General features: G+C 37.4%; 1 protein-coding gene across 1 annotated transcript; it reads right to left on the bottom strand.

Annotated features, from left to right (window-relative positions):
- Positions 1–894: 894 nt before the first annotated feature.
- Positions 895–6991, bottom strand: LOC109425059 (myb-like protein W). Its single transcript, XM_062860052.1, has one exon. It carries the CDS (start codon positions 4982–4984, stop codon positions 2627–2629), a length of 2358 nt encoding a protein of 785 aa, XP_062716036.1. The 5' UTR covers positions 4985–6991; the 3' UTR covers positions 895–2626.
- Positions 6992–16223: the final 9232 nt, after the last annotated feature.

Genomic DNA, 16223 nt, shown 5'->3' with positions numbered 1-16223 from the left:
TATTTGTAGGGTTGTCCATTGAACGAAGTCTCTCAACCAACCGCCATAATCTTTAAACTCGGAGTACCTCCCAAATAGTAACCAACATCCTTCCATTGCACGTACGTAACCAACAACCTTCTATCTGCACAAAGTCGTTTTCATGTGTTGAGTAGTTTTAGCTACCTATCACCATTCCCATTCCATCGAACCACTCTCAGAGATTCGTCGAGTGTCTCTTCCATGTCACCGTTCAACTCCGTGAAGTTTGTCGGATTCAGCTGGCACATGTCATATAGTACTCTTGCGAAGCATTTCAGATGCCTAATGACTCCTCCCTTGGCACAGCTCGGAATATTCTTCCCATTCCAAATGCATAACTTACTCCCGAAATCAAAGACTAGGATTTCCGGTCTAACATGGCAATTTATGCAGCAACATCCCAGCATTTCTCCAACGGCGCTAAACCATCACCTTCAAACGTGTAAACCTTGTTTGTCTTGATCGGGCAACTCCCAACGGCTCGTCCTTGTCGGCATCGCAGACTACCGCTCCATGATCCTTCTGACCCTATTCTGTCCCTACGAAAAATTCAAATTCCGTCTCCTATATCAATTAAGTTAATCAGTCAAATAAAAAGTAAAAGAAATACTCCCTTATTTTTAAAGATTAAAAAGTACGAATTAAATACGAACTATATTTTGTGAACTTTTAAAAATGGCATTTAATTATATTTTTTTTCGAAATACTTTTTTTTTCGAATGTTTTTTTTTTTGTTTTTTTTTTCGAAAATATCTTACTTTTTTTTTGAATATTGTTTTTTTTTAATATATATTTTCGAATATTGTTTTTTTTTTCGAAAAATGTTTTTTTTTTTTGCCTTTTTTCTTATTTCTTAATACATGTGTAATATTAATAATAATGTAATAAACTTAATACATGTGTAATGTAATATTATTCAAATATTTCATCATGAATTGGCCTACTTCATTAGCCTTATGCCTTCGGCAAATTATGTGACAAACTTGAAAGTAAGGAAAAAAAAACCAATTGATCACAATTGAAACATCTTCAGAAGATCATTTCTGTCAACCAAAAACAATTTGCATTTTATATTCCATCAAATCTGGATTTCACTATATGAATAAAAAAAATTTTTTTTTTCGAGACGCTGCCGGAGAAAAAACAAAAAACAACAAACTTACATACTACATCATAATGTTGCAGGGATGCAAGGCAATAATCTATTTATCTTTCTTGCATATCCGCAAAAGCTTAAAAATAAAATGAACTCACCGAGTCTCTAGGTACCTTACTTTTTCGTCCTTTTCCGTTTGTTGTGGCAAGTCCTTGGCTGCCGGCATTGCTCCACCCCTTTCCCTTTTGAGGTTGTAGGTTGGGCCTGTAAGTATACTCCATTTCTCTTGATTAGCTTGTGTATAAAACCACGTTGTAAATATCATTCCATATTATTTTTACAGAGGATATGGGTTCCTCTAATTTCTCTTAATATTTCATTATTTCATAGAGGTTTTGGATTTCCTCTTTCGTCAAAATTTGTATACATTTGCTTTGTCTCCTTTCTGTGTTTTATATTTTCTCATAATTTCATTTAAATTTTCAGATGGCTTTTGTAAATCCTCTCTTGATTCTCTTAAGTTTTCATATTCGTTTTTTTTAAACGCTTAATTTTGCTCTCGTTTTAGTTTCTGTACTATTAAATCATTGGAGGGTACGTGTTCCTCTCCTAAATCTTCTCTCCTTTCGTTCATATTTTCCGTTTATTATGTTATTGAAGGGTGTGTATTCCTCTTCTTTATTATTTTTCTTCAATTATTTCCTTGTATTTTCTGTATTCCTGGAGGGTGTGTTTTCTTCTCCTTAATCATTTATTTCTCTTTGTTCTTTGATATCTATGGCCCTTACAGAATAGTTACTCTGGTTTTCCAGCCCTTCGGTACATTCAAAAACTGAGTTTGACGGACGCATTCATTGTTATAAATTAGCTGTAGGCTCATAGTTTATCAGTTACCTTAATTTTCATTTAATTTTTTATAGAGGGTATGAAATTCCTCTCTATTTTGCTTTAATTTTTCATTTTATTGTTATCGAGGGTATGAATTTCCTCCTTTTTCTGAAAAATGTTCACTTATTTTTATAGAGGTTATGAAATTCCTCTCATTTCAATTAAATTTTCATTTTATAATTATAGAGGGTATGAAATTCCTCTCCATTTCACTTTTAATTTTCATTTTGTATTTATTGAGGGTATGAAATTCCTCTCAATTTTCATTAATTTAATTTACCACTTTTTCCTGAGCGGTGACAGATGAACTTGATCTTCGTTTATATTTACACTGATATTATTCATATCAATCGCTCTTGCTGTAATTGGTAATGTGTTTGGTATCATGTAGTCACTCTTTATTTTTATTTAAATTTGATCAACTAAGTTGTATAATCTATTCCTATATATATATTTTTCATAATCCTTAATGATTTGATTATGAGTGTAAATTAGTCAATATCATCGACAATATTTTAACATGAGGAATGATTGGCTCTCCTTTGTCAGTATGGGTATTTACAATTGTTGTAAACGAGAAAAAAAATATTTATTGTTGATAAATGTTGTTTTTGGTTCAAATCAACCGTGGTCATCCCACAGGAGTTCCGTTAGGCACTCAAAGTTTTCCGAAAAGACACAATCTCGTAGTAAATCTATCTCGTTTAAAAGATTGCCCAGTGGTTCAAAGTATTTCCGTTTTGCGAGACTCGTAGTAGTTGCTTCCTCTTTGGTTAAACAATTGTTGTTATCTAGCACACATAGCTTCTCCTTTTCCTGAGAGTTCTCACATTCGACTTGCTGCAACTTGGTTTCGCTTTCCTTGATCTTTGTCTGCCATTTATGGGTGTTTTCCTTGTCTGCTTTGCTTTTGGCTTCCGAGTGCTGACGCTGTAATCGTTCAATCTTTTTTTTCAATGTTTGTTTCTTGTTCAGAATAGCCGAATGGGGGTTCTTAACATCTTTTAGCTGCTCCTCCAATCGACCGATCTCTTGCAGAATGTTGGTAACTTGCGCTTTCAGTTCTGTCTTTTCTCGAATTTCTCGTTCGAGGGTCTTTTCCAAGTCCTTCTTTTCGTTTCGCAGCGTTTCTACTTTGCCTTTGGGAGTCGTTGTTTCTGTAGTCAAATCTTCATTTTCCTTTTGAACGGCATCCAGCTTCTCCACCACTTCATCGCGTTCTTCACTTAGCTTTCTGCTTTCTTCCGATTTTATCTCTATCACTTGATTCAAATCGCAGGTAGTTTCCCGGAGGCGCTCTTCGGTTTGAGCTAAACTAGTCCTCATAGACTCCTGCAAAGTCTCCAAAGCATCGGATTCGGAGTTTTCGTTGATAATTTTCATTTTCCGAATTTCTTCCGCGAGGGATACTTTTTGTTGTAGCAGGCTGTTCATTTCCTGCTTGCAGTTCTTGATGTCCGATTGCAACTGTTCGTTTCGCGACTTGAGGCTTCCTTTCTCTTCCGTTATTTTCTTGATCTTTGAGTTGATTTTCTCTAGCTTTTCCTTGAACTGCTTCAACTCGGAAGTGAGATGATTATTCTGGTGAAAAACTTGTTTCAGACTGGCTTCATTGCTCGCCCGAGCTTTTTCGTGTGCTTCCTTAGCAGCATCTAGAGCCTTTGTGACCTCAATTAGGCGCTCATTATCGAGAGAAATCGTTTTCTTCAGTCTAATAATCTCGTCTTCCTGTTCGATTAGCTTTGTGTTCTTTGTTTCTAGTTCTTGAACTTTAGTTGATAACGTATCCTTTTCGTTTAGTAGCTTTTCATATTTATCAGTAGATTCTGCCAAGTTTTTACTGAGGTCGCTCTTCTGTTGCTCTAGCTCGATGATAACCGTTTTTATACGATGGTTTTCTTTTTCCAGATCCACAATATTTCGCTCGAAATCCATTAACTTTGAAGTTTGGTCATTATTCTCTTGCTCTAAATTGATAATAACCGTCTTCATACGAAGGTTCTTCATTTCCAGATCCAAAATCTTTCGTTCGAATCCCACAAACTTTGAAGAAATGTCACTTTTCTCTTGCTCTAAACTAATAATAACTGTTTTCATATTATGGTTCTCCTTTTCCAAATCCAAAGTCTTTTGCTCGAATTCCACAAACTTTGACTTCAATTCGTTCTTTTGTTTATTGCAAGTAGTTACCGTCAAGGTTATCGTACTGTCAAGATGCTTCACTTTTTCCTCAGTGGCCGCCAGTTTGTCCTGCAGATCGTTTACTTCATTCCTTAAGATATCTCTGTTTATCAACGCTTCTTCCATATTCTTCTTATTGCTTTCGAGTTGCACCTTCATTTCGCGTACTTCACTTTCTTTACTTTCCAATTCGGAATTAATTGCCGTTTTGTTCTCAGCAACCAATAAAGCATGCACTTCCTCTCGCATCTTCAGCATAGTGACTTCCTGGCTTAATGTTTCATTCAATATTTTCTCATTGCTCAGCTTAGCTTCCAAAGCTTTCAACTTGTTAACAAATTTCTTTTCTTTTGCAGCCATATCGTTAGCAGCATCCCGCCTATCTTCATAAAGTTCTTTTATGTCACGTTGAAACAGTTTTTCTAATCGAGCTTTTGATTCTTCTGATTCCTCCCATAATTCCTTATATTTCTCTGCTTCCATTGCTGCCTTATTACTTTTAACAGCATCGCTATTGTTGTTATGTTGATTATAACCATTGTTGTGGTTGTAATTGTTGTTGTTCTGGTTGTAATTGTTGTTGTTGTGGTTGTAATTGTTGTTGTTGCGGTTGTAATTGTTGTTGTTGCGGTTGTAATTGTTGTTGTTCTGGTTGTAATTGTTGTTGTTGCGGTTGTAATTGTTGTTGTTATTGTTGCCTCGTGGCTCATACTCTCTCTCTTCCTCATACTCTCTCTCGAGCCTGTCTCGCGACTCCCGGAAGAATCTATCCCGTTGGGAATACCTAGGAAACGCCATTTTTTTTTTGAGGAAGCTATTGAGAGTGCTACTTCTATAAATGAGTTATCTGTGGTCATTAATTTTGTGACAGTTACTTACTCCACGCAAGTGCAAAATCCATAATCAATTACGAGAGAACTATAGAATAAAACAAAACTATTTTCCCGTCGTGTTTCTTCATGTTTAATTTTTCCTTCAGCAAATTATTCAATTAATATCAATAGATATCAATTAATATCATCCATAAATCAAGCCGTGCCATCAACACTCCTAATATCATCACATGGCCATCCATAAAAGCAATAATCGAAAAGCGCGAAAAATAAAGTTTTACCGATAGGGTTTGGCCGTGTTTGTCGCAGTAACACGATCTTTGCTCTCATCTCCAGCAACCTATGTTTGTTTCTAATCACACCCATGTTCATTCCAAATCCGTTAAAATAGTAGGAGAAACCAACCGGGAAATAAATTGTTGATAGATTTTTGATAGATTCGTTCCTCTATAACGACATGATTAAATCAGATTAAATTTTTCTTATTAATTTTGCAATATCTTTTCTACATGCTTTACTAACATGATCTTGAGAAACGAAACTGCCATAAAATGTTCAAGCATTCCAAAGATTGCAATATTCATAGTTCATAATCTTCAATTTGATCAAGAGTTCATGTGAAAAAGCCAACAAATATAATTATAAAAAAAAGGATTTATTTACGTGCAATTTTTTGTTACTTGCCTTTCTCAAACTCAAATAAAAAGGATACAATAATAGCATTCTATTAGAATGTTGTAACTTTCATTTTGTGCTAAGAGAACCAAAATCATATACACATACGCACTGCACTTAAAATCACTCAATTAAAAAAAATATTGATTCGACTTACCCATTATTCGGCATCATATTGCTGGGTCCGATGAAGATACGTAGTTCCTCTTGTAGGAAATGATCTGGCAGTGATCGATTTGCAAGCGGTTTGCAAATGTGCGACTCAGTAGTATCCAGTGGGTCCAACTTCTTCTCAGTTTTGACTCGATGAGTAACACGACAATTTTCGTTAAAAGGAATCCGAGATCAGCATCACACTCAAACTGTGCACGGTTCAAGAGTTCTACTCAACTGAATGATTCACACTGTTTCGCCTAATAGTTTTCTGCGCAACACTTACACGATTTCTTCTGTAGTAACCAGCTGGGTCTTAGATACTTCAATAGGATTTTATTCTTTTTCACTTTCCAATCACAAACGGCGTGCCTGCACTTGTTTAGCGCTTTTGCGCTGTCACCAGAATGTAGACGTGTCGAAAGTCGCGGCACTGGATTGGCTTTCTTTCTATTCTTCCTTTTTCGGAAAAACTAACTCTACGATTATTACTACTTATTGTTTATTTTTCTAAATAATGGGACTTACTTTCTAACACTTTCTCGCAACCACACGGCACACTAACGTCGACGACACCGACGACAAACGGACACCCGGACTTCTCCAACGAACCCACAACAACCGTCACCGCGAACAGACGAACCGGGCAGCCGACGATCCACACAACAATACAACCCCGCCCCGGCGTCAATCGCGGGTCTTTTAACTTGCCGTCGCAAGAACTCATTCTCCCGATCTGAAAAGAAATAAGAGAAAAGAGAAAAGCCAAAACGGGCGTCGTCCACTCTGGCTTCATTAGTTCGGCCGCGTGACTGAGACCTTGTTGGGGTTCAGTCAGCGCTGCCGGGCGACAAACAAAAATTAAAAGAAAAAAACATTTCTCCGGCATTGGAGCGAGAACGTTATATCACCAGGTCAACCAGCAACAAGCAGTAAGCATTCTCTCTGCTTGCATCGCTTGTTTCTTGGTTAACCGGCGTTGGTCTATAAACATGACCGTGAAATCCACATGTGATGTAATCCACTAATTGCGTGGAGCACCATGAGGAAATAAATGGTCTTTCTTAGATCAATGGTGATCATTGATCTTTAGATTTATTCGATACAGGGAGGGAAATGCTTCCTTCGGTCGGCAGGACCGCTACAGTAGAGTTCTGCGGAGTCCAAAGTAAGCTCGATTTCCTGCCACAATGCGCCTCTGAATTTCTCTGCTGGTGTCGTTGTCGGCGGTCAACCCAAAAACACGAATTCTTCAACCGCCTCGATTTCATCACCCAATTGGCGTATCTAGGATTTTTTCCTAAGGGGTGCCAGTTTCAGTGACTTCTAGGTTGTTTTGTTGTTTTTTTTTTGTAAAGGGGATAGCGATCCACCCTCAATTTCCTAGTATTATGATAGACTGCGTCGCGGCAAAAAATTACCCGTAAATTTAAACGCGCGGTATTTTTAAGAACATGTTTTTTTTTTTAATCGGAACCTTTGTCCGCCACGTGAAAACTTGATAATTTGATTGCGTATAATATATGGAACTTGCATTTTAACCCGTATCGGCCTGAGTCAGCGCATATGAACTAAAAATGTCGCCGTTCAGCGAATACTCAACGGATTTAAATAATTTTTTGACACCACACTCGTACATATGTCTAGTTTGTAAAAGTGGACAGAGAACGTCGGTATGGTCCCTATGGCCGGAGTTATTCCGGTGGGTCACTGGGTCAGATTCGTATAAAAACGGCTGTTTTTTGGTACACAGAGTGTTTTGCATTATGATTTGCTATTAAACTCACTCTATTTTCACTAAAACTTATACTTCTGCAACCAAACATTGTTTCCACACAGTTTTTGACCGTTTAGGAACTAGCGGATGTGGCCACCGGACATAATCTCCGGAGGAACCTGCCACATAGGGGCTGTCCATAAACCACGTGGTCATGAGGGGGGGGGGGGGGTTCGGCCAATGACCATTTTGTATGGACAAATAAAAAATTTTGTATGGACTAATGACCACGCGGGGGGGGGGGGGGGGGGGGGTTTGAAATGTCCCAAAAAAATGACCACGTGGTTTATGGACAGCCCCATACTGTATACTGGGGTACACAACCATTCCCCATTTTTTGCAGCTCTATGTATTGACTTTAGCGATATTGTGTCTTAGAAGATTTTGTTCTACATACTGAACTCTTTATTTTGGGATTTTCACTTTTGTGATTAATCCACCTAAAAGTGTGACAGAAATTCACTTTTTTCAAAAACGAAGATAGAGTGTTGGAGTCTTCTGCAAAGTTGTAGAAAAATGTATTGTTGGAAATTTTGCCGAACAGACTATTACCTTATTTGCTTAACCATAAGAGATATGTGTCGTTTTTTGTGAACGACCCCTCAAAATAGTTTTTTCGTTATATCTTTTTCTGGGGATTTTTGGTAATTTTCGTGTGTTCTACAAAGTTGTTCTGTGTTATGAAATACACCTCCTTCTGCTTTTTTATCATTGAAATAACGCTCCAGGTGAAACAAAGCCTGCTTCTCAACTCGGAGAAAACGTAAATAGATTTTTAAATGAGTCATTGGAGAAATCCCTGGTGGAATCATGGAACGAATATTATAGAAATACCTGAAATGATAATAGGTCTCCCCCAGAATTTTTTGAAGGAATTCCCCTTGTAATAACAACCACTAGCGTAGGCAGCCTTTTCTTTTTTTCATTAATTCTTTTTGATAAATACTAAGAAAAGCTGGATGAAGGAGAGGGCAAGTCCCTTGTCTTGTGTATTTACAACTGAGATTCCTACAAAAGTGCTGCTGTGAATCCTCCAGATATTTCTTTAAAATTTCTTGCTGTGATTCCTTCAGGGATTTCCAGTAGTATTTCAAGCGAAATTCCTAAATAGGGAAATCTGGAAAAATCATTAAAAATATTTATAGAAATCCTTCTAGAAATCACAGGATGGATTTGTATATGGTAACGGGGACATACTTCTGGAGCAATCTTAGCAAGAATTGTAGCATTTCTGCAGGAATTTTTTGAGACGTTATTCAAAGAATTCTTCGTTTTCCCAAGAGTTCCTCTTGACATTTTCGGCGGATTTCTCCAAGAGTTCCTTCAGGAATTCCTCTAGGAAATCTGCTAGGATACCTACCGTGATTTCTGCATTGATCCATTGTGTGTTGTTCTCAAAGTTCTGTGCCAAAGTTATCCTGAATCGGATACCGAAGAAAATAGACGCGGCTCTCCGGCGGCAGCAAGAGGGTTCCGTGCCGGAAGATCTTGTGTTAACTATATTATCACGCTCCGTATTATACTGGAGCAGGCTAACGAATTCCAAGAGTCCCTCTTTTTGGTGTTCATTGAGTACAAAACAGCTTTCGATCGTCTGAGCCACGAAAATCTGTGGGGCGCTCTGAGACGCAAAGGAGTTTCGAATAAAATCGTCAACCGCGGAAGCGCAGTACTAGCCTTTTACATCCAGAGTCCTGCATAACGGAGCTTTGTCGGATCCCATCCGGGTAGTTTGGTACTATCCCCGCTACGATGAGAAACGTAATCGACGAGATCATGGTGAGGGCGATTGACCGTGTACCAAATCGTAGGCTAGTTTGGCAGTCCATTGCAATGGAGCATACTAGACCAACGACGCTCTAACACGCAGAATAAGTTCGACGACCAGACCGAACGCTCCTCTACGGCGGGTCTACCATCAACGTCAGCAAGAACCGCTGGCTATCAACACGGATCAAGACGGCTAGGACTGCTTTTCCGAATCTACGAAATATATGGAGATCCAATCAGATCAGTCAACGCATCAAAACTCGAATTTTCAATTCCAACGTGAAATCTATGTTGTGGTACGCCAGCGAAACGTGGTGCGTGTCAACAGAAACCATACAAAGGCTACAGATTTTCATCAACCAATGTCTGCGGTTTAAATATAATTCGGGCCTGGTGGCCTCACAACTGGATTTCGAGTACTGAGCTCCATCGACGATGTGATTAGAAACCGATATCAACAGAAATTCGAGAACGTAAATGGAGGAAGTCGACCACACACCACGAAAGAACGGAGACGAAATCTGCAAGCAAGCGCTGGATTGGAATTCAGCAGGACATTGTAGCAGAAACAGACCCAGGGGCCCGTGACGACGAAGCCTTAACAAGGAAATCAAAGAAGGCGAACCTGACCTGGGTCCAGGTCAAGGCTGAAGCCAGCAGCAGCCCAGGATGGAGATCTTTTACGTTGGCCCTATGTACCCCCTAGAGGTGTTCAGGATACATGAGTGAGTTAGTGTTTCCTGCAGAAATTCCTTCTGTGATTGCTACAGGGATGTTTAAAAGGTACCTCCAAAAATTTACCATGGAGATTACTCAAGAATGCGTGCTGAGTTTCCGCCAAGATTACTTCATATGATTCCTACAGGAATTTCTTTCGAAATAATCAAATAATTTCTTCACAAACTCACCCAGGGCTTTTTTTGCCGAATTCCTCTAGTGATTTTTCTCTGAATTTCTTTTCGTATTCTGGAAATCCTCTACAAATTTCTTTGAGAATTCCTGTTGAAAGTGGTCCTGAAATGGTACTGTTTTTTTCCAGGCTTTCGTGGTGGGAATCCTACAAGAAGTGTTGCTTCAATTCTTCAAGCAATTCCTGCTAGAAATACTTCAGGAGGATTCCCAAGAACAAAAACTACAGAAATATCATCTATTAGTGCTTCAGAATTCTCAGCAAGAATACTTGGAGAAATCCTGGTAGAAGTTCATGAATGAATCCGAGCAGGAATTTCTAAGGTTAATCCGAGAGAAATTATTGGAGGAATCCTTGGGAAAATCCCTAAAAGGATGACCGGAGCAATTTGCGGAGGAATCCTAGGAGAAATCCATGGAGAAATTTTCAGGAGAACCCATCAGACATTTCTAGAGGAATTCCAAGAGGATTTTTCAAAAGATTTGGGAAGCCTGCTGGGGCGTCCCTGAAAACTTTTCCTGGGATTCCTCAAGGGAATCTCTTGTAATTCTTCCAGAAATTTCTGCTACGAATCCTTCAGAGAATTTGTGAAAGATAACTCTAGGAATTTCTTATAATATTCCAGCCATTACTGCTGAGATTCCTTCAGGAACTCCTACTGATTTTTATGAATTCTTGAGAAATTTCATGCATTTTCAGCATATCCAGTTATTACTGTTGAGAATCGTCCAGGAATTCCTGGATGATTTCCTGCAGGTGGGAAACTCAGAAAAAATCCTGGAGGATTCCAGCCTGAAATTTATAGAAGAATCCCAGTAGTAGTTCCCAAAATAATCTGAAGAAGATTCTTAGTAGGAGTACTTAGTTTCTAAAGAAATCCATACTGGTATCGCTAAAGGAATCCCAGCAAGAATTTTTAGTGAAAATGCCAGAGGAGTTTTTGGAAGTATTCTTGCAAAAAATGCAGGAGCAATCTGGAGAATAAATTATAAAGAAATCATTGAAACATGCGGAATTTATGAAGAAATTTCGAGAGCAATTACTGAAAATATCTTTAGAGAAATTACTGGAAGAACTATTGCAGGATTTTTTAGAAAAATCCGTGGAGGAATTCATAAAAAAATACTTGGAGAAATCACTTGACAAATCACAGGAAGAATTCCTGGAGGAATTTCAAGTGGACTCCCTGAAAGAATCCTGCATGGTATCAATCCCAGTAGCAATTCCTAGAGGAACCCAACAGGCATTCCAGAGACAATCCAAGAAAAAATTATGAAAACATTATCTTGGAATTCTTCAACAAATGCATGATGGGATTATTTAAATATTCTTGTTGAGATTGCTTCAAATGTGTTTACAATAGTTCCTTTACATATCCTTACAAGGATTCCTCCAGAGATTTATCTAAGGGGTCTTATAGAAAATCCTCTTGCTATGTCTCCAGAGATTTCTTCCAGAATATCTTCAGGACTATGTCTTAGAATAGCAACAGATATTAATACAAGGACTTCTCCAGAAATTACTGCTGGGGTTTCTCAAGCATTTTCAGCGGAAAGAACTCCAGGATGATCTTTAGCGAGAGATACCTGCGTAATACCAGCAAAAGTTCCTGATGGTTTCTACCAGAAATTTATAAATAAATCCCAGCAATATTCCTGAAGTAATACTAGTAAGAATTTCTAAAAGAAAGTCAAGGTGATTTCCAATAGGAATTACTGGAAACATTCTAAGAACATTTTTGTAGTAATCCTCGTAGAAATCCTTGAAGGAATCTCAGCTGTAAATACTAGCGTTGGCATGTTTCTCACTCTCCTAAATAAGCACAAGGCAGAGACAGATGGAAAAGGGGGATTAGCCCTCTCCTTCATCCCGCATTTCTTAGTATTTATCAAAAATAATTAATCAAAAAAGCAAAGGCTGCCTTTGCGAGTGGTTGTTATTGCAAGGAGAATTCCTTCAATAAATTCTGGGGGAGACCTAGGGTAATTTTCCAATTGTTGCACGGCTAAAAACTCGCCTATTGTTGCACACTCCATGTTATTCTTATGAGGTGTGCAACAATTGGAGAATTTTTAGCCGTGCAACTATTGGAAAATTACCCTATTATCATTCCAGGTGTTTCTATAATATTCGTTCCATGATTCCACCAGGGATTTCTCCAATGACTCATTTAAAAAATCTATTTACGTTTTCTCCAAGTTGAGATGCAGGCTCTGTTTCACCTGGAGCGTTATTCCAATGATAAAAAAGCAGAAGGAGGTGTATTTCATAACACAGAACAACTTTGTAGAACACACGAAAATTACCAAAAATCTCCAGAAAAAGATATAACGAAAAAACTATTTTGAGGGGTCGTTCACAAAAAACGACACATATCTCTTATGGTTAAGCAAATAAGGTAATAGTCTGTTCGGCAAAATTTCCAACAATACATTTTTCTAAAACTTTGCAGAAGTCTCCAACACTCTATCTTCGTTTTTGAAAAAAGTGAATTTCTGTCACACTTTTAGGTGGATTAATCACAAAAGTGAAAATCCCAAAATAAAAGTTCAGTATGTAGAACAAAATCTTCTAAGACACAATATCGCTAAAGTCAATACATAGAGCTGCAAAAAATGGGGAATGGTTGTGTACCCCAGTATACAGTATGTGGCAGGTTCCTCCGGAGATTATGTCCGGTGGCCACATCCGCTAGTTCCTAAACGGTCAAAAACTGTGTGGAAACAATGTTTGGTTGCAGAAGTATAAGTTTTAGTGAAAATAGAGTGAGTTTAATAGCAAATCATAATGCAAAACACTCTGTGTACCAAAAAACAGCCGTTTTTATACGAATCTGACCTAGTGACCCACCGGAATAACTCCGGCCATAGGGACCATACCGACGTTCTCTGTCCACTTTTACAAACTAGACATATGTACGAGTGTGGTGTCAAAAAATTATTTAAATCCGTTGTGTATTCGCTGAACGGCGACATTTTTAGTTCATATGCGCTGACTCAGGCCGATACGGGTTAAGTTTAAACTTAACAATCATCGCGACAACCTCTTTGTTTTGTGGATTGGAAACAATCAGGTCCGTATGAATAGATTTTCAGAGCAGTTAATAGAAGTGTAAATCTCAGAAACTACAAAATATCCACAAATTTGCTTGTAATCTGTGTTCATTGTGACATCCTCTTTGTTTTATTGCATAATAACAACTCTTATAAAAAAAAGTTTTCGAGAACAATAATTGTAAGAGTTTAAATACTTAAAATTGCAAAATCAGCATACATATTTGCATTTTTGGTTTCACCATAACATTAATGGCGACAGTGTTTTTGTTTCATTAGTTGAACACAGAGAAATTGTTAGTATGATTCTTAAAACTACAAAATTTGGACTCGATTATCCTGAGCTCCGTTCTGAAGCTTCACGAACATTCAGTATAAACCTAGAATTCGGTGCGATCGAACTTCGATTTTTCTCTTCGGGATTCTGATACTCGCACCGAATTTTGATTTTGACTGGATTGATAATGATGAACGGAATGGTGTATAAATGTAATCAGTCAACATTTCAGCTTCGTACATTCGGATAATCGATTCTGGTTTATAGGGTAAACAGGTATAATATGCCCCCCTTAAGCAGAAATGACAATATATCTAAAGCTGGCGCCTTATACCATCTATTGTCCACTGCAAATCGTTGTTCCTAAAGTCAGTGAAGTGATGCATGCGAACTTTGCCTTTGGAGGGGCGGCTATGGAAGCTTTGAAACGTTTTTCGAAAACGTTCCAAAATTTGCCTTTTCAAAACAAACGGGCAATACGCCCCATCAAAAGAAAAACGTCCAGCCCCGTGATAAAACCGTCCCAGGGGATTATTCCACCACATGCTTATCCTAGAAGGGTCTTTAACAAGTGTTTAACTGCATAAAAGTTGCAAAATAACACAAGCGAACAGAACTAGCTTCGTTTACAATGAAGTCAGCTTACAAGAGGTAAAATATTACGCTAAAAGCCTTGATTTCAGACTTTTTGATATTTTTATTGGTTTTCTGTACCAATCAACTAACGGACCAGCTTGATGACAATTATTCTTCAATATTTAAGATTTCTAATCGATCACGCATGCAAAAAGCGCTTGAATAGCTAGAAAATGAAGGGGGGCATTTTGCCCCGGTGGGGCGCATTACACCCTTTTACCCTACGTATAATACAAGAAATTTGTGTTCTCGGCAAAACATTCTTTTGGTAATTCCTCAGGGAATATTCCCGGCAATTTATTTGGAAATTGTTTTGCAATTTATTTCAATTGAGACTTCTTTTGGAAATCTCTCAGTAATGTCTTTGGATTTGGCATTTTTTTCCGGTAATATCTACGGATCTCCTTCGGAAATTTTTTTTATTATTTATTTGTAATATGTTTGGAATTTCACGCATCTTTTGAAAATTGTATTGGCAATTACTTTGGAAATTTCTTTGGCAATTCCGTTAGGATTTTTTTTTTGGCTTTTTTTTATTTCATTGGAAATGTTTTCTCGGGAGTTCATTCACCAATTTTTTAGTAGTGTTTCAAGCATTGTATAGTTAATGTCAGCAATTCTATTGATATTTGCTTTTTAAAATTCTCCAATTACTCTTCAGTTAATTCCTTTGGGAATTCTTTGAGTGAAGCCTTTGGTAATTTATTCGACAATGACTCTGGGAACTTTCTCACCATTTTTTATGTCTTCGGCAACTCATTTTACTTTTTATGTTGGGATTTTCGTCGTATTTTTTGGACTATTTGGACTATTATCTATGCAATTCAGTATTCCTTTGCCAATTGCTTCGAAAACTCCTTCTTTCATAAATCGCTTCTATAATTTAACCCTTTGAGGACGGATGGGTCATATGTGCCCAGAGAAAATCGACCATCACAAACATGTTTTAGACCAGCGATGTTGCATCCAGAAAGGTGAAAATGCCGTCTCCAAAGGGTTAAATGACAATTCTTTAGACAGTAATTATGTGAGGAATTCCTGCAGCAGATGATTTCGGAATATCTTCGGAAATTCCAATGTTACTTACATTGAAAAATTTATTTGGGAATTTCATCAGCAATTCCTTTGGAAATTTTTCAAACTTCGATTATTACTTTAGGAACTTCTTCGGTTATTCATTTGGAAATCGATTCGCCAAATTTCTTAAAGATTTCCTTCGGGAATTTATTTAAAAAAAACAAATCTTTGGCGGTTCTTTAAAAATTCTATCACGATGATTCTACGCCAATTACTTTTGGAATTCTTCTATATTGTCTTCAAAAATTCCTTTGATGATTTTTGTGAATGTTTGTAGAAATTTTTATAGAATATATTTCGGCAATTTATTTTGAGATTGTATTTGGCCAATTTTTTTATAAAGCCTTAATATTTTCTTCCGGAATTACTCTGGTAATTCTTTTATTAAATCTTTTGGCAACTACTTTAAAGGTTCTAAGGTAAATTTGATGAATTTTTTTCCGGCAATTGGTTTGAAAATTTGTCAGGAAGGTTTTCGTGAATATCATAGGATTTTATTTGAGCAAGCCCACTTGAGAATTTCTGAATTTCCAGTACAGCAATTTTTGAAAACAATATATATAAATACAATTAAATCATAAAGAATAACAGAAGTATTCACGATAAAATTGCCTGAGAAAATTGCAACTTAACTAAAAAAGATGTTGCTGAAATAATTTCAGAGGAATAGCCATTGAAATAATGGAACAAAATGCAACGTAATTCCTGAATTTTCAAATAAAAACAACCTTCGACATGGAACCCTCAACGAAATGGCCATACTGCGGTCTAGCGAATACGGAGTCATGAGTTCGAATCCCACCAGAACGCGATTTTTGCACAAATTCATCTCCCAATTCATCAATTAGCAACATTCGATGCTTTATAATCAATTAG

This window comes from Aedes albopictus, chromosome 3 (genome assembly GCF_035046485.1).
Source record: "Aedes albopictus strain Foshan chromosome 3, AalbF5, whole genome shotgun sequence".
NCBI classification, from domain to species: Eukaryota; Metazoa; Arthropoda; class Insecta; order Diptera; family Culicidae; genus Aedes; species Aedes albopictus.
The sequence above is the reverse complement of the archived record's forward strand: the minus strand, read 5'-3'. Positions and strand labels throughout refer to the sequence as shown.